The sequence below is a fragment of the Eptatretus burgeri genome, chromosome 1, assembly GCF_056783735.1.
Source record: "Eptatretus burgeri isolate ZD-2024b chromosome 1, Ebu_testis_v1, whole genome shotgun sequence".
NCBI classification, from domain to species: Eukaryota; Metazoa; Chordata; class Myxini; order Myxiniformes; family Myxinidae; genus Eptatretus; species Eptatretus burgeri.
In genome coordinates, this window is record NC_140961.1 from 164,606,522 (window position 1) to 164,630,900 (window position 24,379).

The following is a 24,379-nucleotide window of genomic DNA, read 5'->3' on the forward strand; positions in this document are numbered from 1 at the left end:
TTTCTGAGTTTGTGGTTTCGTGTCGCGCTATCTTCGACTTTGTTCTGCGCTCGAGTAACGTGATATTCGGCTTACATTATCTCAAAGACCATATGAGGTGCATGTTACAAAAAAAAGTATATAAAATGGTTCTGAAACTGAAATCGTATTCCACTTACTGCATTAAAGTAAAATTACTACTGATACTCTGCATCAGTTCCTTTCTCAAACACGCCCACCCCAACATGTCGCGCAGAGTGCGGGTTATGCTAGTGTATAATTAAAATCCATCTTCACATGTAATGTTCATGAACAAATTTTGGTTTGAACTTCAGAATCTTCAATGTTATATTCATCAGGCAACGTAGAGCTTTTATGAGTGAGAACAATGTTTTGAGTCGATGGATTAAATCAACACGAGTCAGGACGTTGATTGAGGTGTGTTATTGCCGTGCAAAGCAATTTTGAAAGGAGAGGCTAACATTTCAGGCGTTGACCCCTTGGCAGAGGCGCCTGCCTCCCTTGCCTGCTTCGGTGCTTCCTGCCCTCCTCCCTCGCTCGTTTCGGCGTTTATACAAACCGATTGGTCATGGGGCAGAAAAAAAAAAACCACACACACACACACACACACACACACACACACACACACACACACACACACACACACACACACACACACACACACACACACACACACACACACACACACACACACACACACACACACACACACACACTCTCGAAGCCGTTCTCATCTACTCTCATGCTGCCTTCTCGTGTAGTGGCCGAGACCGAGAAAAATGAGTCGACCCCTACTGGTGCCAGTATAACAAGCTGAAACCAGTCTCATTTGAACCGTATGGATGTCTAGTTTTCGAAAACTGAGGTTGAAGTTGTTTATATATACAGTTTGAGAAGCACCTGTGCAAACCACTTGTTCCAGAAACTCTCTATGATTTTAAAGCATGTTGTACATCAAAACAGCACTTTGACTATGCTAAGACATGTAAGAGTTCCCCAGAATGTTGTGATGATAGTGTAGCTGATTTGAAGGTACTTGGAATATGCCACAGTATCATTGCTTTGTCTTGTAAGATACAGACCCCGATTACATTTAGCTTAGGTTCTCAAATGCACCATGACCATGGTAGTAAGGAACTTATAGAAGTTTTAAGTTCAGTTGGATATTGTATAAACTACGACGAAGTCAGAATAGAAACTTAATTACATCAGTTGCTCTTGACCAACTTTCAGGCCCATCTCAAGTGCAGATCCCACCTGGTATTGAAAAATTTGACCCCAAACAAATCGACACAATTGTTGATGCTGCAATCGACAATTTTGACCAAAACGAGGAAACAGTTGATGGAAAACATACTACCCATGTATTGGCTATTGTGCTGTACCAGCGATCATCGTTTTCGAACGAGATGAACTTAATTCCACGCACAAAGCAGAAAGCACTCACCATGGAACAATGCGAGGAAGAACAAATCCAAAGGTATAGAAAACCACCAAAAAAGCCAGAACCAAATATCTCATCTCCATTCGATACAACCGACTCATCTTCAAAGGTTGTGATCAAAGATTTCGGATTGGTATTGGCACGACATCTGTGCAGAGGAAAGGTTTTCAAGAATTCCAGCATGGAGTGGTTTCAACGCCCTTGTGAGTACAAAGATAGTTCCAGCTGCAACCATTCGATACCTTCCACTCATCAATTCTCCGCCATCAGATTTTTTTTCCACCATCTACACAACTTTGCTCTAGTTAGTGCTCATATCTAAGGAGTTGGGACAGGACCACACTCTTGTGACAGCAGACCTTGCTATCTACAGCAAGGCACAACAGATTTTGTGGAGCAAGCCAGAACCTCTTGTGGGGAAAGTAACAATGCAACTTGGGGTTATGCATCTGATGATGGCTTTCATTGCGAGCATCGGGAAGTTATTTGGAGATGGTGGCCCTCAGAATATGCTTACATCATAAGATGTATATGCAACAGCCACAGCTAACCAGATGCTACAAGGAAAGCAGTACACCCGAGGAATACGAGGTATCCGTTTGGCCCATGAAGCATTGACACATATGTATTTGACATCCACTGAAGCATTTGCTCAAACTTCCAGTTTGCCATGCCTATCAGATGAAACAAAGCAGTCGATACAAGGCCTAGAGATGTCCTTTGAAGGAAGGGATCCTACTGTCTGCGCCACCGCTTGTCAGGAGTTGAAGAAGAAAATCCCACAATCTATGTTGGATACAATCAGTCTTTTTCAGAAAACAGGACGACAACAGTCGGCAACGTTTGCCGATTGGGATAGCTTTTTAGTCTGGCAACATTTTACTACGACTGCTAAGGGCAAACAGAGAGGCAAACTTTGTGATGCACATAGAAACTGTGATGGAAACCATGCCCTATTTGATTCTTGCAGGACGCATCAACCATGCTCGCTACACTCCAACGTATATTGCAGAGATGAAGCAGTTGGAACAAACTCAGCCAAGAATGTATGAACACATGATGCAAGGTGGATTTGTTGTGCGAAGATCCCCACATAGAACATTTAATTGTGTGCCAACTGACCAAGCCCTGGAACAAACTATAAATCAAGAAGCGAAGAGTTGAGGAGGCATCATCGGCTTCACCCTTCGTAAAGGGGCACTTCTGCGCTGGCTGATGACACGACATGTCACTGGGGAATACTCAGAGTCGTTCAAAGACCTTTGCCAATCTGGTTCAAAAGCACACCTTCATGAGGAGCATGGAAATGCCCGCATGGACAAGGACAAAAAACGATCTGAAGAACATGAAAGAATACATGGTCAGCCAGTGTCAAAATCCGTTTAATCGAGATGAGGTACCAGAATTGCTTCGAAACATCACCACCGGTCAAATGGCATCTCAATGAGTTGAGAATTCTCTGAAGTGTATTCCAGAAAAAGGAAAAGCAGCCAATGAGGACTTCGTCAAAGAAAGAATTGGGACCGAACATTCCAAGAGTTTCTGGGACCCCTTGAAGAAAGAAACTGTGTTGACATTTTCAGATATGAAGAAGGCACTCACCAATGACAAGGACCGGAAGCTGATCATTGATACTGAGGTGTTGTTCAGGCGGCTATTGGCTGTCTCAGAGTCGTAATGTCGATTTGAGGAAGGTACTTTGTTACGAACTGGCTGCCGTGCCACCAGCACTCTTCCATGAAGATGGGTCAATGAGGAAAACTGCAAAAGCTGAACTTACCAAGAAGCTTGAGGCAAATTGTGCGGACGTTCTAGCAGATCTGCCACAAATTTCGGCAATACCTGAACCCACATCATCCGCATACATAATTGATGGGATGGCTATGATTCAGAGTTTGGATGAAAATCACTTCACAACATTGCAAGATCTACAATAGTTCAGAAATCTTCAGATCTACCATAGTTCAGAAACGACTATTATGACTTTTCAGGAATCCTTCATTGGATATCAGTAGCATTACAGTAATCTTTGATCGCTATGACGTCACGACATCAATCAAATCATCCGAAAGGCAGTGGAGGGGTGCCAACAACAAGGTACTAACATACCAGATTAAAGGAGGCAGACAGGTTCCAAACTACCGCCAGTTTATGAAAAGTGGAGGCAACAAGTCCAGCCGAGCAAACCATCTCTCAACATATATTGGACAATTACGAACAATTACCAAACGAGAAATCAATTATTCTGGCCGGTGGTTTCGGTGATGGCAATCTGGTGAAAGAAATACAACCACTCGGAGTCTCATCCGTTGACTCTCTTTAGAGTACACAGGAGGAAGCGGATACTAGGATAATCCTCCATGCCGTCAGTCTCTCACGTGACCATTCAAGGGTCATTGTTCGTTGTGATGACATGGATGTCCTGGTACTGTTGATCTACTATTCTAGTCGAAAACAGCTGACTGACAAGGTATACGTGTACGCTGGGCATTCTGGCAAGGAGAGATACATTCCAGTCCATGAGATAGTTACTCAGTTAGGACCGACTGTTTGTGAGTGTCTCCCTGCCATACACGCTATCACTGGGTGTGACACCACATGTTCTTTCAACAGAATTGGGAAGCGAACAGCTTATTCTACACTGATCAAGAATGCACAAGCATTGTCAGATATGAAAGGATTTCATGAGGCTGATATAGACACTTGTGTTTCATTGTCATGGAAATTTGTGCTTCTGATGTATGGCAAAAAAGGCAAAGACTTGGATTCATTGAATCATCTACGTTTCCATTTGGCCAGGACCACAGACAAGCCAGCATCTATGCTTCCCCCATCCGAGGATGCATTCAAGCAGTACATCCTACGGGCCAAGTATCAAACCAAGATTTGGTCAGACAGCCAGTTTGCTAACCCACCGTTGTCACCAGTTGGTCATGGCTGGTCCACTTGTGAAGGTGGTGGAATTAACCAGACTATGTATACTCAAGATTCCGCTCCAGCTGAGGTTCGAGACTTAACACACCTCGACTGCACTGACAAAAACTGTGAAAACGGAAGGATGTGCCCTTGTGTCCTTGCAGGACTAGAGTGTATTGACATACGTAGCTGCACTGACTGCAACAATCACAGCAATGTCGTACAACAGGAAAATGAAAATGCAACAGAGATAGACACTGTTTTCGATATTTAGATGCATGGCCAGCTGATTTCAGATGTGGTCAGTATTGAAAGATTCATGAGTGGGTTTCACTGTGCAACAATATAAACATATTGAATAGATTTTCTCAAAGGTGTGAATCTTTTTATCTGGGTAAAACTGCAATTTCATTCATGAAACAATCTGACTGGTTCATCAAATCAGACTTGGGACTGTTATAACATGTAATGATAATATGCGAAAAAAAAAAAATAGGAAAATGTGCCATAAAATTTGTAAAAAAAAAATGCTGATTTGGAGGTATTCCGGGGGTCTTTTACCCCTTGGCAGCATAAAAGTCCATGAAATACCTTGCATAATATCAATTTCTAATAGTAACCCTGATATTTTCCATAGTTTTCGATGATAACAGTTCATTTTTTGCATAAAAGATGCCGATTTTAGAAAAATGAGAATTTTCACTTGAACCGTGCACATGTCAGAGAAAGGGTTAATTTACCTGGTTGTGAACATTCTATCATAGTTTGACATATTCTTTAATGAGACACACTTCCTGATGAAAATAATCAAATTTGGCAATTTTAAAACATATATTGGGCATTTAATAAGAGAAAATATAGAGGTTTTTGTAAAATTGTGCAAAAACTGCCAAAATTGGGGGTATTTTGTGGGTCCTTAACCACTTCAGGAGCATAAACCCCCTGAAATATCTTAAAACGTGTCCAATACATAGAAATACCCTGAAATAATCAAACATTCTACACGTATTTTATGCTTATTGAAGTAATTAATGAATTATTGAAAATGGCCATTTTTTCTTTTATTCCTGCACTCAAGGGGTTAATTCACCATATTGTGCAGAATTTCAACAACTACAACCTCAATTTTCAAAAACTAGATATCCATACAGTTCAAATGAGACCAATTTCAGCTTGTGAAACCTCCGGTAGGGGTATTTCCTAAATTAGAGCCCTTTTTCAGCCCGGGCCACTACACTATTCCCTTCCCCTCCCCTCACGCTAACCTCCTCCCAAGCCCCTCCACCACCATACAATTTTCGAGATGATTTTTTTTTTTTAACCTTCGCCACTAAAGGTGAAAGAGGTTATGTTTTTGTGCGTGCGTGCGTGCGCGCACAGGATATCTCTGAAAGTTGTGGACGGATTCGTACGAAATTTGCTGGGCAGGTTGGGAGTGTGACAAGGACGAATTGATTCAAATTTGGTGAAGATCGGAATCCAGATCCGGAGACGAGATTCAGTGAATATTCTAAGTGATTCTTCACCATTGAGAGACGGGGCTAAAAACGACCGACTTTTGGGGCCTGATATGTTCGATTAGATCAGGCATTGCGCATGGAGGTATACACCCTACCGAGTGCCCTTCTCGTATATTTGGTATACTGTGCGTCAGCTCTTATACGAGCCTCGACATTAAACGTAAAATCAGGGAAGCAGGAGACAAGAGGGGTGGGAGAGGGAAGCACAAAACAGTGGGGAACAGAGACATAAGGAGATCTGTGTAAGGGAGAGGGATGGGGCGGGGTACACGGGGTAAACAAGATGGACATTACAGGGACTTTCAGGAAGGAAAGCAGGGAATTTGAAGGAGGTGGGTTTGAGGTGGATTAACGGGGGTAGAAAAGATCGAGGATTTGGATAGGGGAAGATACGAGGTGGTGGTGAACAGCTGTTTTGAAGGCCTGCAGGGGGGAGTGGGATTGAAGAGAGTGTGAGAGTATATTTCAAAGGCGAGAAAAAAAGAGGGATAAAAGAGTGAAGGTGAGCAGTGATTCGTGATTTTGATAGTTTTATTCATCAGGAAGGGGATGCTGGCAGACCTTGAGCACCCTGCAGAAATATAGGGGGACATATCGCAAACAGAGCAGGGGGTGGTGAGGCCGGAGAAAAGACGGTAGAAAACAGAAAGACCATCGACCTGCCTCCAGTGAAACGGTGAGCGACTCAAAGACTCAGCCTCATCGTGGAAGATACATGATCTCAAATGCCTTGGTTGAGGAGAAGGTGCATCAACGAATGTGCGAATTGGACAAATTAACACATTGTTTTTTTTTTTTTTTACAGCAATTGGAGCTGCTGCTAGGATCAATTCCACAGTTTCAATTTTGAAATTCAGGTCAGGTGAAAAGGTTCTAGAGCTTATTGCATTAATTTCAAAACATGCGTGGAAACAACATAAAGGCATGAACACTGGGGTGGCTTTTTCAACCCCTGAAGGAAAACGTCCTTCCTTCCCTTCCCTTCCCTTCCCCTCAGACTTCGCTCCTCCCAAAACAACTGCCCCCCCCCCCACCTCCAAACCTCCATGGATGTCTCCCGGCAGTGTTTCATACAACCCGTTTGAAAGTGCGATGTTAACGTACCCCATTTCGTTCAATCCTGTTATAATGCCGGAAAACATGGAAATCCTAGCCCCTCAAGTCCACCATCAAATGCAAGTACACCAACATCCCTTCCCTTCAAATCCCACCACAAAAACGAAAAAGACATGACCCCACCCTTGTTTTCCTGTCAAGTCCCCTGCCAAATGAAAGCCCAGAACACCCCATTCCTTGAGCTCCTGTCCTCTGTCGTCACCCTGTCCCCGTGTGTCTGTGTCTCTCTCTGTCCACTCTTCCTCTGTTTGAGTCTTTGTTTCCTCTCCCTCCGTTTGGGTCGGTATCTGTCCCCTGTCCCTCAGTTTGGGTCGGTGCCTGACCCTCTCCCTCCGTTTGGGTCGGTATCTGTCCCCTGTCCCTCAGTTTGGGGCGGTGCCTGTCCCCTCTCCCTCCGTTTGGGTCGGTGTCTATCCCCTCTACCTCCGTTTGGGTCGGTGTCTGTCCCTTCTCCCTCCGTTTGGGTCGATGCCTGTCCCCTCTCCCTCCGTACGTGACTGTCCCCTCACCCTCTCCGTCTGAACGTGTCTGTCCAGTCTCTCCCTCTGTATGTGTCTGTCCCCTGTCTCCTCTGCCTCTGTATGTGTCTGTCCCGTCTCCTCTGCCTCTGTATGTGTCTGTCCCGTCTCCTCTGCCTCTGTATGTGTCTGTCCCGTCTCCTCTGCCTCTGTATGTGTCTGTCCCGTCTCCTCTGCCTCTGTATGTGTCTGTCCCGTCTCCTCTGCCTCTGTATGTGTCTGTCCCGTCTCCTCTGCCTCTGTATGTGTCTGTCCCGTCTCCTCTGCCTCTGTATGTGTCTGTCCCGTCTCCTCTGCCTCTGTATGTGTCTGTCCCGTCTCCTCTGCCTCTGTATGTGTCTGTCCCGTCTCCTCTGCCTCTGTATGTGTCTGTCCCGTCTCCTCTGCCTCTGTATGTGTCTGTCCCGTCTCCTCTGCCTCTGTATGTGTCTGTCCCGTCTCCTCTGCCTCTGTATGTGTCTGTCCCGTCTCCTCTGCCTCTGTATGTGTCTGTCCCGTCTCCTCTGCCTCTGTATGTGTCTGTCCCGTCTCCTCTGCCTCTGTATGTGTCTGTCCCGTCTCCTCTGCCTCTGTATGTGTCTGTCCCGTCTCCTCTGCCTCTGTATGTGTCTGTCCCGTCTCCTCTGCCTCTGTATGTGTCTGTCCCGTCTCCTCTGCCTCTGTATGTGTCTGTCCCGTCTCCTCTGCCTCTGTATGTGTCTGTCCCGTCTCCTCTGCCTCTGTATGTGTCTGTCCCGTCTCCTCTGCCTCTGTATGTGTCTGTCCCGTCTCCTCTGCCTCTGTATGTGTCTGTCCCGTCTCCTCTGCCTCTGTATGTGTCTGTCCCGTCTCCTCTGCCTCTGTATGTGTCTGTCCCGTCTCCTCTGCCTCTGTATGTGTCTGTCCCGTCTCCTCTGCTTCTGTATGTGTCTGTCCCGTCTCCTCTGCCTCTGTATGTGTCTGTCCCGTCTCCTCTGCCTCTGTATGTGTCTGTCCCGTCTCCTCTGCCTCTGTATGTGTCTGTCCCGTCTCCTCTGCCTCTGTATGTGTCTGTCCCTGTCTCCCTCTGCCTCTGTATGTGTCTGTCCCGTCTCCTCTGCCTCTGTATGTGTCTGTCCCGTCTCCTCTGCCTCTGTATGTGTCTGTCCCGTCTCCTCTGCCTCTGTATGTGTCTGTCCCGTCTCCTCTGCCTCTGTATGTGTCTGTCCCGTCTCCTCTGCCTCTGTATGTGTCTGTCCCGTCTCCTCTGCCTCTGTATGTGTCTGTCCCGTCTCCTCTGCCTCTGTATGTGTCTGTCCCGTCTCCTCTGCCTCTGTATGTGTCTGTCCCGTCTCCTCTGCCTCTGTATGTGTCTGTCCGTCTCCTCTGCCTCTGTATGTGTCTGTCCCGTCTCCTCTGCCTCTGTATGTGTCTGTCCCGTCTCCTCTGCCTCTGTATGTGTCTGTCCCGTCTCCTCTGCCTCTGTATGTGTCTGCCGCGTCTCCTCTGCCTCTGTATGTGTCTGTCCCGTCTCCTCTGCCTCTGTATGTGTCTGTCCCGTCTCCTCTGCCTCTGTATGTGTCTGTCCCGTCTCCTCTGCCATCTACATCTATCTCTATCTCTCTCCTCACCTCTCCCTCCCTCCCTCCCTCTCTGACTCCTCTCCCTCCCTCCCTCTGACCCCTCTCCCTTCCTCTCTCTCTGACTCCCCCTTTTCCTCCCTTCCTCTCTCTCTGACTCCCCCTTTTCCTCCCTCCCTCTCTGACCCCCCTTTTCCTCCCTCCCTCTCTGACCCCCCTTTTCCTCCCTCCCTCTCTCTCTCTGAACCCCCTCTCCCTCCATCCCTCTCCCTCTCTGACCCCTCTCCCTCCCTCTCTCTGACCCCTTTCCCTTCCTCCCCCTCTCCCTTCCTCCCCCTCCCTGACCCCTCTCCCTCCCTGACCCCTCTCCCTCCCTGACCCCTCTCCCTCCCTGACCCCTCTCCCTCCCTGACCCCTCTCTGACCCCCCTTTTCCTCCCTCACTCTCTCTGAACCCCCTCTTCCTCCATCCCTCTCCCTCTCTCTGACTCCTCTCCCTCCCTCTTTGTGACCCCTCTTCCTCCTTCCCTCTCTCTGACCACTCTCCCTCCCTCCCCTCTCTGATCCTCTCCCTCCCTCTCTCTCTCTCTGCCCCCTCTCTCTCTCTGGCCCTCTCTGACCCCTCCTCCTCTCTGACCCCTCCCTCTCCCCTCCTCCTCTGACCCCTCCCTCTCCCCTCCTCCTCTGACCCCTCCCTCTCTCCTCCTCTGACCCCTCCATCTCCTCCTCTGACCCCTCCATCTCTTTGACTCCTCCCTATCTCCTCCTCTGACCCCTCCATCTCCTCCTCTGACCCCTCCATCTCTTTGACTCCTCCCTATTCCTCTCTCTGACCCCTCTCCCTCCCTCCCTGACCACCCCTTTTCTTCGCTCCCTCTATGACCCCCCTTTTCCTCCCTCCCTGAACCCCCTCTCCCTGCATCCCTCTCCCTCTCTCTGACCCCTCTCCCTCCCTCTTTGTGACCCCTCTTCCCCCTTCCCTCTCTCTGACCACTCTCCCTCCCTCTCTCTGCCCCTCCCTCTCCCCCTACTCCTCTGACCCCTCCCTCTCCCCCTCCTCCTCTGACCCCTCCCTCTCCCCTCCTCCTCTGACCCCTCCCTCTCCCCTCCTCCTCTGACCCCTCCCTCTCCCCTCCTCCTCTGACCCCTCCCTCTCCCCTCCTCCTCCCTCTCCCCTGACCCCTCCCTCTCCCTGACCCCTCCCTCTCCCTGACGCCTCCCTCTCTTTGACTCCTCCCTCTTCCTTTCTCTGACCCCTCCCTCTCCCTGACCCCTCCCTCTCTTTGACTCCTCCCTCTTCCTCTCTCACTCTCTCACTCCTCCCTCTCCCTTCCCTCTTTTTCTCCCCACCACACCCCTCCCCTTATTTCTCTCATTAGCGAAGCGTCAGGTTTTATTTGCTGGTGAATCAATAAAATAACGCATAAAGAAGTTTTACAATTAAATTAAAACAAAACTGAAACAAACTCATCGTTGTGAATGTAATGACGACCGTCCAAAGAAAAGCAGAAGTATCCAATGTCGATTATCCAATGTAAGTACCATATTCAATTTGCTTCGTCCAAAAGCACAACAAAAAGAATAACATGCTCGGACAAACAGCTCACTCACTCAGCCATGGCTGCTGTTGGGTCGTGTTTGTCGAGATGAATAAGCACGAAGGAGAAGTTGTGAAACCCGCCGAGATGATTAGACAGGAGGCACCCCTCGGAAACCCGATGACGCCCAATCGGACGGCTCTGAAAACCTTGAATTTACACAAATGAGACCGAACATGAAAGGTTTTTCATTCAAAACCTCAATTCAGCTCCAACGAACGGCGACTTCATGCGAATGGCGCCGGATACGGACAAGGTGAATGGGATATTTTTTTTTCCAAACGAAGCACGGGGATTTGCGTTGAGTCATCGCCGCCTGTTACACCGCTTCAGAACCTAACCGAAGAGAGCATGTTGAGTGACGGCGGCAATTTGTGATTCGCCGCCATAATGGAATACAAAAAAGAGAATGGAACATCCGTTCAACCCTCGACAGGCTCAGACTTGGACGCTGCGCTCGAAACGCCGATTCACATCGGATCGGGTGTCACCCGACGGGGTTCTGCGAGCGGTGTAAGGTTCCTCAGCACCTGGAACACATTCTCACTCAATGCCCTCGGTGCGGAGAACCCAGATCACGTGGTTTTTTTCGCCGAGTCCCGTGTACATCATCACCGTTGAAATGAGAGCGAGAGATGAACCTTCAGAGTTTAGGCTTTATTCCATTTGATTGGAGCCGCTTCTGTGGACACACCAGGAAATACAGGTTCAGCTAGGAGTACATAAGCAGAAACGTATACATGTGCAGTTAACCATTGCAGACTAATCCGCGTAAGCACGGAGTTCGATATAATCTCCATTCTCACCAGTCAATGAGCACCTTCAGTTAACGAGCATCAAGTGGACAGCCGATGTCAATAGCAATGCCCCGGGGACAATCACTCGTGCCGCAGAGAGACATCCCCTTATACGCGAGACGCACAACATGTGATCCCGCGTCATGTCCCTTGATTCACGTTAATTCACCACATTCTCCTCACCTTTAAAATGTAACTAGGGGCCCATCTTACACACCATGATTGCTTTAGCTCTATAGGAGTATACATTTCAAGCAACGCGGACTAATAGATCTACAGGAGCATACATGCCAAGCAGTGATTATTTTGAGTTGTAGGAGCATGGAAATGAGCATCGATATATGATATAATGGGCATATAGGAGCATGAGCAGCGAGAATGCCGATAATCCCCTTTACAGATTGAGTCGTCGAGGGGCCTTATTCGTCGACCTCTCCGGGAGTAAACGGCAGTTTCACTTTGAGGGAGACTCCCGATCCTCTTGGTGAGCCTCGACTTGTGCCGGGGATGACTCCTCGATCGCCCTCGGGGGGAACACGGCAGCCCCGTCGCCTGGCGGAGTTCCTGGGGCAAATGTCAGAAGGAGGAGAGCCAGGAGGTGGTGTACCGGCGGGAGGAGTACCGGCGGGAGCCAGATGGCGAACCGACACAGTGGTCTCCCTGCCATCCGGGAGCCTGACATGAGCATACTTTGGATTAGTGTCAATGAGTTCGACCCCCTCCACCAGCGGTTCATACTTGCTTTGTCGTACCGGGCGTTTCATGAACACTGTACCGGGGTGGGTCAGCCAGTTGGGCACCGTTTGACTGTCAACATAACGTCGTTGGTGAGTAAACATACGTTCGTGAGGAGTGGCATTTGTGGACGTGCAGAGCAAAGAGCGTATGGAATTCATTGCGTCAGGAAGAGCAACCTCCCATCGCTCGGGGCCCAGTCCTCTCGATTTCAGCGCCAGAGTTATGGCTTTCCAAATAACTCCATTATACCTTTCCACCTGCCCGTTCCCCTGTGGGTTGTAACCCGTCGTTCGACTAGTTGCTATGCCGTGCTCTAATAGGAATTGTTTTAGCCCGGCCGACATGAAACACGGCCCTCTGTCTGAATGTATGTACGAAGGTCTCCCAAACATAGCGAAGACGTCAGACAGACATTTTACGACAGTGCCTGAGGTCATATGCGAGCACGGAAACGCGAAAGGGAACCTTGAATATTCATCAACAACGGTGAATATGTATCTGTTGTCTGTCTCGGTGGGCAGGGGCCCTTTGAAGTCGATGTTTAGTCTCTCGAAGGGGGAAGTAGCCTTGATCAGTCTGCCAGATGCCGCGCCAAAGAATCTGGGTTTTAGTTCAGCACAAACAGGGCATGAAGCATTCATTTGTTTAATATCTTCAACAGAATAGGGAAGATTTTGTCTGCGTCACGAAATGTGCCATCCTGGTTACCCCTGGGTGGCACAGAGACACATGGAGGTCTTGCAAAGCCTGACTGATTGTTGCCGGAACTGTAGACCCGGAGAAGGTATCTGCAGCAGGGTTTTCCTTCCCGGGCCGGTAAACAATGTCGTACCTGTAGCAGGCTAGGTCTATCCGCCATCTCATAATTTTTTCATTCTTAATTTTCCCGTTATTTTTCCCATCAAACATGAAAGCCACGGATCGTTGGTCCGTAACGAGCGTGAAGTGGTTTCCCAGTAAATAATGTCTCCATTTACGCAGCGCTTCGACGATGGCGTACGCCTCCTTCTCTATTGCCGAGTGTCTCTGCTCGCTTCAGAGAGAGTTCTCGAGAAGAAAGCGACCGGCCGCCCAGACTGATTAAGTGTTGCAGCTATGGCGTGATTTGAAGCGGCCGGTTTCCACCACGAAGGGCACCGAGCTGTCGATCGATAAAACCACGGACTTACTGATATCATCCTTGAGATCGTGGAAAGCTTTCACGACAGCGGCATCTGGTGGAAAGTTTTTGCAATGCACTAGGGGATATATTTTCTCGGAGTATTGCGAAATCCATCTTGCATAGTAAGCGAACATCCCGATCACCCGGCGCATTGTCTGCAAGTCCTGAGGTGGTGGAAGCTCACGGAGCGGGCGCAATCGCTCAGGATCAGGCTTAATTGTGCCGTTGGCTATCGTGTAGCCGAGAAGGTCAATTGACCTTGCCGAGAATACGCATTTCTCGTAGTTGAGAGTCAGATTATATTTTCCAGCAATGCTCAAGAATCTGTCCAGATTCCTATCATGTTCCCTCTGATCCCTACCGCACACTGTGACATTATCCACGTAAACAAAAGTGTCTTCGAGGTTTTCATCTGAGATGATGTCGTCCATAACCCGTTGGAAGCAAGCTACTCCATTCGTGACACCGAATGGTATCCTTCTGAACTGGTAGAGGCGCCGCCCTGCCTGGAATGCAGTGTACGGTTTGTCTTCCTCTCGGATGGGAATTTGATGATAGGCGCTTCGCAAGTCGATGGTACTGAATACCTTATAATTGGCCACGCGTTCGACCATCTCATCTATGCGCGGCAGGGGGTAGGCGTCGAGTTGGGTGAAGCGATTGACCGTTTGGGAATAATCGACAACCATCCGTCTCTATGGTTCTGACTGCTGGTCACTAACACCTGTGCGCGCCATGGCGAATCGCTCGGTTCTATAATTCCCTCCTCCAGTAATCGCTTGGTTTCTGAAGTGATGAAATTCATGTCAGCAGTGGTATATCGCCGCGATTTGATCGCTATCGGTTTGCAGACCGGCGACAAGTTAGCGAACAGCTGGGGGGACGTCACCTCCGCGGTGGTCAGCGCATTTAAAATTAGACGAGGCTTGCTTCCTCCAAAGGGTATTTCGACGCTCGTGTGCTGCTTGAGGACATTATGACCCAGAATTACGTCTGCGCACAAATCACGAAGCACCAGCACCTTTACATCCCGATGCGTGTACCCTTTTACGTCCAATTCAACATTGCAGTACCCTCGTACGCGGGATTGTAGTGAGGTGGCGGCCATGCATACCGTATTGTCAGTCGGGTGGATTACCCATTTCCTGCCCTTCACTAGCGAGCTGTTGACGAAACTTTCAGAGCTACCGGTATCAACCAGAGCCTCAGCCATATGCCCGTTAATTCGCACGTTGATGATAGCCTTGGATAGATTCCCCGGAGAGGCTGCAGTCAATTTATTTTGCGAGTAGAGAGCCGCAGAAGTGGGTTTATTCCTCCTTAGAGTAGATTTACATACCCTGGCATAATGCCCTTTCTTGTCGCAATTCATGCATGTGGCATCTCTGGCTGGACATTTTTGACGAGGATGCCTTTTGTACCCACAAAAGAAGCATTTACCGACCGGAGCAGTTGCTGAGGAGTTTGACGAGGTCTGGGTATCCCGGCTCCTCGGGTGTTTCTCCATCCCTCATGTCTGGCTGTGTCTGTGCCAGTGGGGTTCCTTGGGTTCCCATCGTAGCAGCGTTCATGAGCAGCATTGGTGTCCCAAATGACTCAGATTGCTGCTGAGCCGTATCCATCGCTCGAGCCTGATCGACTACCTTGTCAAGAGTGGGTTGCGCTTTCTCTAGTAAGCGTTGCCGTATGTGGGCTGATCTGAGTCCTTGGATGAATGCCTCCCGTGTCGCTTCCTTTCGGTGTTCCTCGGCGCTTACGGCCCGGAAGCTGCCGTCTTTTCCCAGCTGATTCAGAGCTTGCAGGAACTGATCGATTGTCTCCCCCGGCTGCTTGCTTGCGTGTGTTGAGAAGATGTCGTATGTATACCTCGTTCTTGGGCTTCACGTAGAGCGCCTGCAGTACGTCAATCGCTGCTTCGTAAGTGTCGCACCCCGAGAAGAGCCTGTACACGCTGGGCGAGACATGATTCACGAGAGCGGCAAATTTGTCAGCTCCCTCCGCGATGATGGTCAGATAGTGTGAGAAGGAACAGAACCAATGTGACCATTTCATTTCTGCGTCAGTCGTGTTTGGGTCTGCGTCGAACCTCTCTGGTTTGTAGATCTTGTCCATCTTTGGTTGAGAGAGCCGAGAAAATCAAATGGAATAAATTGAAATGAGAGCGAGAGATGAACCTTCAGAGTTTAGGCTTTATTCCATTTGATTGGAGCCGCTTCTGTGGACACACCAGGAAATACAGGTTCAGCTAGGAGTACATAAGCAGAAACGTATACATGTGCAGTTAACCATTGCAGACTAATCCGCGTAAGCACGGAGTTCGATATAATCTCCATTCTCACCAGTCAATGAGCACCTTCAGTTAACGAGCATCAAGTGGACAGCCGATGTCAATAGCAATGCCCCGGGGACAATCACTCGTGCCGCAGAGAGACATCCCCTTATACGCGAGACGCACAACATGTGATCCCGCGTCATGTCCCTTGATTCACGTTAATTCACCACAACCGTTTTCACGACCTTAACGAACCACGGTTCAGTAGAAAGTTGCAAGTTAGTGGATCGGCCGCTGCGAACGCAAGTTCGTCCAGTATTCTCGCAAGTTTGTTCCATTTTGTCCCTGAAGTCGCCGGCGTTGCCATGGTCACCAATCCCTGGAACACGCCCCTCCGCTATTAACCACGCCCCCAGCATAATAACCACGCCCCTCCGCTATTAACCACGCCCCCAGCATAATAACCACGCCCCTCCGCTATGAACTACACCCCCATGTGTTTTGACGTATCCCTGTCACGTGCGTCTTTTCCCGAATGGATCGAAGGGTCGAACCGGCTTTTTTTTGTCTAATTTTTGTCTCCAAATTGTTGAAAAAAAGTGGCTCTTCTTTCCATATTGCCAGCATATACAGTACCGAAACAGATGCACAGGCCACCACATTGTTGTCAGCATGCTCAGCTGGAGCCAAGCTGAAATTTTGATGGTTTGGACAGGCTGAGATGGGCTTCGGCCGTGGGTGGGTTATTAACTGGGTTTTACATGGGTCCCGTCTGGGACATTTTATTGGGCTGTCCATTTCATTTTACAAATATAAAAATGAACATAAACAAGTGCATTCAAAGCACACCGCCCCCATGTCAAATAAATAAAGAACAATTCCTCCAGCACGCGACATCGCCGGGGAGCCTTCAACACCCCGGCGATGCTGCCTCGCAGCACAGGGAGACAAAATTGGGAGGGAGCGGTGTACAATAATTGATTAAATGCATCATTAAAATAAATAAATAATAATCGTAAAATAATTAATTTCTTCATAAATTCGCTAATAACATACCAAAACCACCGCCGCTTTATCCGAATCTGTGCCTCTTTGAAAATTAAGGAGTTAATCGAGAAATTAAATAACTCATTAATCAATAAATCAATTAAAAATGCCCTTCACAGCCAAATCACTCGGTCACTGTCATGTCGAAATATCAGCTTCCTTTCTCAAAATGTGCCTGAAATATTGCTCGGATGAGAAATAAAATAAATAAGTCATTAATAAATCGAGAATAATTAAGTAATTAATGAATTAATTGATTTATCAAAAAAAATGATACTTCTTGCCAAAGCACATCTTCACTTTGGTCCCAAAATTTCAGCTTCCAAGCTCAAAGGATGGCTGAGATATCGCACGGACAAACAAGAGAGAAAATAATCATTCAATTAATCGATTAATCAATAAATCTGGTTCTGGTTCTTTGAAGTTCTGGTTCTGAGTTTGAAGAAAAGGCTGGTTCTCTCAGGGGTCTCTGCCGACTTTCTCAAAGTGAAGTCTCTGGTCACTATCTGTCCCATTTTAACTGTTTATTTTCTCACCTACATGTTTACTGTGTGTTCCAAGTTCGGTTTTGTTTCAAAAATCGTGCTATTTTGTGAGTTTTCGTCGATCTTGTCTTATCGGGCTCCTTGAGGCTGATCCTTCCCCTCTAGGTGTATGATCGTTTTTATTTGGAATCTCTCCCTATTTTTCCCACGATTCTAACTATACACCTCCCCATTTATTTCTTGTAACTATACACAACACACTCTGTTTCTTATCTTAAATTTAAAAAATAACAAAAAAAAACAACAACCCCTTTCTTCCTCCATACCCAGGAGTACCGATTCTTCTTCGTCTTCTCCTCCTCCTCCTCCTCCTCCTCCTCCTCCTCCTCCTCCTCCTCTCTTCTATTTGAGCTGATGCACTGTCACCATTACCTTCATGATTGCTTCCTACAACCTTCCATTCTCCAATCATATCTGATCTTCAAAAAATTAATAATTTCCCTTGTATCCTTCCTAACGAAACACCTGAAACAATATATCTCTCTCTCTCTCTCTCTCTCTCTCTCTCTCTCTCTCTCTCTCTCTCTCTCTCTCTCTCTCTCTCTCTCTCTCTCTCTCTCTCTCTCTCTCTCTCTCTCTCTATCACCCTGTTCTTTCATAAGACGAACAATTTCGGAAGATATTTGAGAAATCTCATATGCTCCGGGTGAAACTGTTATCGTTTTGTATCCACTTCCCGGATTATAACTAAACTTCTCATTTTTCTCGGTTATATTAAATAAGGTATTATAAGTTTCCATGGACAATAAAGACGCCTCATATTCTTTTGTTGTGTCAAGTTGTAGTGGGTATGGGAATGAAGATGTGTGGTCACTTATTGTGAAATTACAACTCAGGATTGTGCTTCTCATCTTATTTAATACGAGATAAAATGTCTTTGTATTGGTATTTATCAATTATTTTCATGTTCATCAACCGATCTAAAATGGCTGATGCTTCATTAAAACAATTGTTATTTCCAGCCTTCTCACTACCTCACAACAATAACAGTCGATTGACTAATTGTGATGGATCATTTGGAAGAAAACTAACACCTGAACCAAGGATACTTATAGCCTGAATAATGTGTTTCTGCTTCTCATTCTTCCTACTTTACCAGAAAGACTAATCCTATAATTAAGAGAGTCCACCAGATCAATATATACTCCATCATTATTTTCCATGTCCAATGGTTGATCAAAATACTTTGATTCATCCCTCACAGTTGAACCTTGTCTTCCATCCATGTTGTGATTGTTAAAGGATTCCACCTGGCCGATTGTGGAATCCTATTTGACTTCAGACAGAGTTTAACGTTTGTACGATTTGGTTATAAAATCCTGCATAAAACCCATTAACACTGAAAACCGATGTCCACAGAAGTCCTTCGTTGAGTAACAATTTATTTAATAATAATACACCATACACTTTTCACCCTCATACAATGAACTTAAGAATCCCCATTGATTGCAATATTTTTTATCTTCTGTTTCATTTATTCTTACTTTAGTTAACAGTTAGACCAACCCGATTCAATTCACTTCCAAATTACATCAGAGAGTTCTATTCTAACTTGGCACTTGGTCAGTTCCAAGGAGCACAAGCCACTGAGATTCTAATACTTTCTCAGGTACTTGCACTGAAACAGTTTTACATTTCAAAGCATTTTATACTTTCATGAGAGAGTGGTGGGGGCTATTCAACCCAGACTGCAGACGTGTCCTTTAGACGAGAAGCCACTTCGTACATTTCTAGGCAAAGGTTCGTTTGTTATCAGCTCGGTCACTCTGCTCCAGAACAACACATTTCTTAACATTTAGGGCAAAAGTGTTTTGGTCAGAAATGACAGTCAATTCAACATGCAGCATAAAAGTTACATTTCTAAAACTCCATTTCTTACAATTTAGAATACATTAATATTAAATTTTCCCCCTCACTCCCCAGTTTTTTTTTTAAGGAAAATGAGTAATTTTTCTTAAACATGATGACCATGTCCCATTCCTGAAGGAGAAAATATTTCCATTACTCAAGTTCAATCAACAATGGCAGTGAGTGCTCATATCAGAAAATGAGTGAGTTTCCATTTAATTTCTGGCCTGTTCATCAGCATGTGTCACACATTGAAAACATGCTTCCCGAAGTCAGAAGATAAACAGGTCAGGGTGTGGATGGAGCAGCACCCAACGGGAAACACAATCGAAGCACTCCTTGAGCTGAGGAGAAGGTAGATGTGAGCAAGTACAAGCTTGGGCCGGACACTGGGTTGAAGGAGACGAAAAGGAACACATGTTGTAAATGGCTCGCAGTGTGGAACTCCAGGCCTGTCGTACATTGAAGCAATCACAGCAAGTTCACGATGTATTTGCAGAGCGGCAATCGAGAGTGTGGCTGAGAACATTCCTCCACGCAGGCACTACACAACGCCGACGTTAAGACTTTGCTCAACCTTCTCCTCAGTGGGTTTTTTTCTTTCTTTTCCCACATTGCTCCATCTTATCTCCTCAGGAAGGGGCATGATCACATGTTGAATGCTCAATCACCAAAATCTGGGTTCTCGCATCGTCCAATCTTTGTGTGGAAGTTCTTTCCAAGCTTCATTTGGACGAAATCGTACATTGCTTCAAAGACTGCTTTCAACACTCCAAAACAAAGCATCAATTAAACACCAATCAATAAACGTCAGGGGCACAGGTATTTCAATAAGACTAACAAAGGTTCTTATAGAAGCATTTAACTTGCATTATATGTCATATCAATATTTTAATCCCTTTCCTTGTTATTTCCCAAAACAACATGCTAAAATATACAGAAATCCCAGTTGTACGTATACTCAAAACATCCATCTCATTTGCTATTTCCATTGACATTTTAAATCTCTGACATTTCTCTATCCGTCCACTTCTCTCTCACCAAAACAGCAAACATGCTGCCATTTTTCCAACTCACATACACAAACCATCTATCACTTCCTCCGACCTTCTCAATTACGAATCCATTTTCTATTATCAAAACAAATAAATCATTTTAAACAGTTGTACAAAAATTGTCAAATCACTTGTCAAATATCATTTAAATTGCAGCTCAAACACTGTCTACACATGCAGCTGGACCCTCCCCAAATTTTATCCCAGTTTTGGGGAAAGCATCTTAAACTTCAGACTAATAAACATCCAAACTCTCTTAAACAACTTTTTGGTCAAAACAATAAAATATTTCCTTTTAAAATCCATAAATGAAAAATTAAATCTTTAGCGTCTATCCAATTAAATCATGAATTTACCTTGACTGAATCGATCAAAGGGTAACACTGGGTTGTTTGCCATTGCCTTCCCAGCAAAAGTTCAGGTAACCTCAACATTCGCAGACGAATAAAACAATATTTCAACGTCCATCCGAGGGAATCATCAATTATCTGTGAATTGCCCCACGTGCTAAACATCATCAAATAAATTTTAAATAATTCCAAATCACGTTTCTACATTTAAATCACATCTTTTAAGTACAATGGTTACAACTCAGATCAAATCTTCAAAACATTTCTGACACCTCCTCAGAGCTTGCCCAGCACTTAAACCTGCCGGGTTGTGTAATTACAAATCATCACAATGCCAGCGAGAGCTCAACTCCCAAGACTTCACATTCCGAATACAGTATATCCCACATTCACAATTGTTATTTTAATTTATTCAAAATCCCGAAGGTTTAAGATAAAACTTCAACACTCTTTCCTAAATGGACTTCACTTTAAACAGATTCAGTAGAGAGGGTGCGCCACAAACACCAAGGAACAAGGAACAGGAAGTTCTCTCCAAATCCGGTGGGAAGAAAAGAAAAAAAAAACTCTGACAGGCAAAACCCACAGTTTTGCATTACTCTGTCATGGCTTCAACACAGACACTAAACAGCATTGTATCTCATTGACTCGCATGTGATCGCGTGACAAATACCAATCACATTTCTATCTCATCCTCTTGAATCTGCATATGAATCGAATTTCACACTTAAAGCAAAGACTCGAACACAGACTCAGTGTAAAGACATGGCACCCCCTACAGAGCGAGTGGAGGGGGGTCTCACACAGTGCAGCTTGCAACCTTCGCGTGAAACCACAATGCCAAGAATGCATAACATGCCATTTCAAACAGACCCACAGCTTAATTCAGCACGACTTAAAATATCGTCAAAATCCCAACAGAACACGTTTCATTGCAGTGAATATTGGACTCGAACAAGTTTCATTTTTTACTCTCAGCAACACATGCATCTCAATGCAAATCACCAACCACGCTCCCAGCAGGTCACTCGTCTCCTGCACTCTACAAAACGTTTCGTGCAAATCATTGCATTTACAAATCCGTAAAACCTCCACACAATATAATACAACAACCTCACTGCCAACAAACTTCCAGTGAGTTCAATGAACAAAAGGTAACTCTTATAACTCTTACAAACAGGTAACTTATAATATTTATCTATTTTAACCCTATCTCGGTGTGTCAGCCGTGTCCTCGGCCTCTTTCTCACAGCCTGTCCGTATCAATGCAAACATGTGGCATGTCGCTTCATCATCCCCATTTAATTACGCGTCTGGCTCCTTATCAAGCCTCTTCCTATCATGTGACTCCTCTTCTTCTCCAGCACTTTTCTAAAACAACTACAGTACATATCGTTTACTTTAAAACGGACTCTCTCAGCCGGATCCTCTTCTTTCTATCAATAAAATTATCTGACAATGAACTTTTCTTTGTTCGAAATGCGTTACCTGCTGAGAGCGCTCTCCCTTACCTTCGCTCAAGCACTTGTCGTTCCTCCAGGCACTGCCTGCGAGATTAAGCACCTCCGGTCACGAGCAACGCACCAAAGCCGGTTCGAATCCGAGTCACGGCAGCAACTGTTGTGGATTTTTTAAAACCCACCTAGTTGTGATCATTGAAGGATTCTACCTGGCCGATTGTGGAATCCTATTTAACTTCAGACAGAGTTTAACGTTTGTCCAATTTGGTTATAAAATCCTGCATAAAACCCATGAACACTGAAAACTGATGTCCACACAAGTCCTTCCTTGAGTAACAATTTATTTTCTAATTATACACCATACAGTTTTCACCCTCAGACAATGAACTGAAGCATCCCCATTGATTGCAATATTTTTTATCTTCTATTTCATATATTCTTACTTCAGTTAACAGTTAGACCAACCCCATTCAATTCACTTCCACATTACATCAGAGAGTTCTATTCTAACTTGGCACTTGGTCAGTTCCAAGGAGCACAAGCCACTGAGATTCTAATACTTTCTCAGGTACTTGCACTGAAACAGTTTTACATTTCAAAGCATTTTATACTTTCATGAGAGAGTGGTTGGGGCTATTCAACCCAGACTGCAGACGTGTCCTTTAGACGAGAAGCCACTTCGTACATTTCTAGGCAAAGGTTCGTTTGTTATCAGCTCGGTCACTCTGCTCCAGAACAACACATTTCTTAACATTAAGGGCAAAAGTCTTTTGGCCAGAAATGACAGCCAATTCAACTTGCAGCATAAAAGTTACATTTCTAAAACTCCATTTGTTACAATTTAGAATACATTAATATGAAATTTTCCCCCACAGTGAGAAGAAACATTAATCTCGGAGTTAGTTCAACAGGGCGTTGAGAAGAACTCAAGAACCTTAATTCATCATTAAATATCAATTGCTTTTCTTGAACAACATAAAATATTGCTGGTTGTTCTGTTGGAATGAGTCCTGCTTTGGTTTTTGAATCCGCTGAATATTCATTGTTTTGAAGAGCATTCACAATATAATCAGGGGGTTGATTAATCTCTTCCAGTTGTTGAAATAATCCTTCATCATCAAAAGATCCTATCTGCCCTAATTCTTCCTCCATCATTTGACTGAAATCTTTTTTATTAGAAGCATGTTTTTGAATATCTACAACAATATTTTTGGTTCATCACCCTGTTCTTTCACAAGACGAACAATCTTTTAACATTAGAAGTTTTTTAGGAGTATATTCTATTGTGGGAACTATGGAAACATCTACAATTCTTTCTTGGGAAGTTTTTAAAAGTGGTTTAAAAAAATTATCTTGTTTTCTTTCAAATGCTTCTTCACCCGTTAGTTTCTGTCTGCATTTCTTCTTTATGTCTTCCTGTTGTTTTACAACTTTTGAAACCAACTCTTAATGTTCCTTAAATCTTCTTGCTCTTTCTTTTGCATCGATTTATTTATTGGAAAATATCATTTAATGAATTGTAAAGACAACAGGGAAATTTTCCTTTTCTTCATCATTAAAGTAGATGTGTTCAAATAAATTATTTACTTTAAATATTTCATCAAATTCTTTATTAACATTAATACGAGTTGTAATTTCTTCTTCACTAATACTTGTATCTCTGCTTTTCATTGAGTTTCTTCATCAACATCAAAACCGAATGATAAAATCTTAACCCCGCTCAGATGTTTAATAATTTGTCTCATTCCTTCTGGGTCAGTTTCTAATATCCCAAGACCACCAGATTTTAGTTTCTTTAACTCACTCTCACAATGTGAATATTTTGTTGTGCCAAGAGAAACCTCCTCAAATATTTGACCTTCATTCCTCAATCGCATATGTTCCTCCACTGAAATATAGGAATAATCTTTACCTTCTACTTCTCCAGGTCTTATTGCTCGAGTTGTTGTTGATACAATGCGTATCACGGGGTGTTTTTGAAGTAAATTTACAATATTCTCATTTGTACCATACAAGAAGCTTGATTTATGAAAGTTTTTTTTCCAGAAACAGATTTACCCACAAGATTTATAATAGTTGTCATTTACAGTAGACTAGGCGTAAGTCGGCAGAGTGTAACTCGTCCCTTCGCCTAAGTCGGCAGCGTCAAAAAGTCCCGAATTTATCTCATGTTAAATCCCTTTGAATAAAGGGTCATTCCTTTGTAAGTCATCATCTCTAAGTCGTCAGATGTTGTCCGTTCTCGCGTAATGGAAACTCAAGTAAATTACCACTCCTAACTCATCACACGGAACTGCTGCCTCGTGAGAAGCCCAATTTCATGGAATCGTGATGCTCGCTCATTGGTTTACACCGCCAGCAATAGGCTATTTATAACTGCGTACACACGTTGATCGCATTGCAGGCAGGACAATGGTGACTAAGCGTAAGCTTACAACTAAAACCTACCAAGAACA

At 45.2% G+C, this 24,379-nt stretch overlaps 1 protein-coding gene and 1 long non-coding RNA gene across 2 annotated transcripts in view; both read right to left on the reverse strand.

The window, feature by feature from the left end:
* The window catches only part of PGD (phosphogluconate dehydrogenase), a 178,886-nt gene extending 167,945 nt beyond the window's left edge, over positions 1–10,941 (reverse strand). Inside the window, exon 1 of the mRNA XM_085848498.1 lies at positions 10,663–10,941. Within this exon, the coding sequence (XP_085704624.1) occupies positions 10,663–10,670 (8 nt within the window). The 5' untranslated portion in view covers positions 10,671–10,941. The remainder of the gene's footprint in view (positions 1–10,662) is intronic.
* Positions 10,942–18,579: 7,638 nt separating this feature from the next.
* LOC147035923 (uncharacterized) lies at positions 18,580–23,345 on the reverse strand. Its single transcript, XR_015049902.1, has 3 exons — positions 20,933–23,345; positions 20,470–20,539; positions 18,580–19,828 (listed from the first exon to the last, which is right to left on the reverse strand). It is a non-coding gene; the product is annotated as an uncharacterized LOC147035923 (long non-coding RNA).
* Between the last annotated feature and the right edge of the window lie 1,034 nt (positions 23,346–24,379).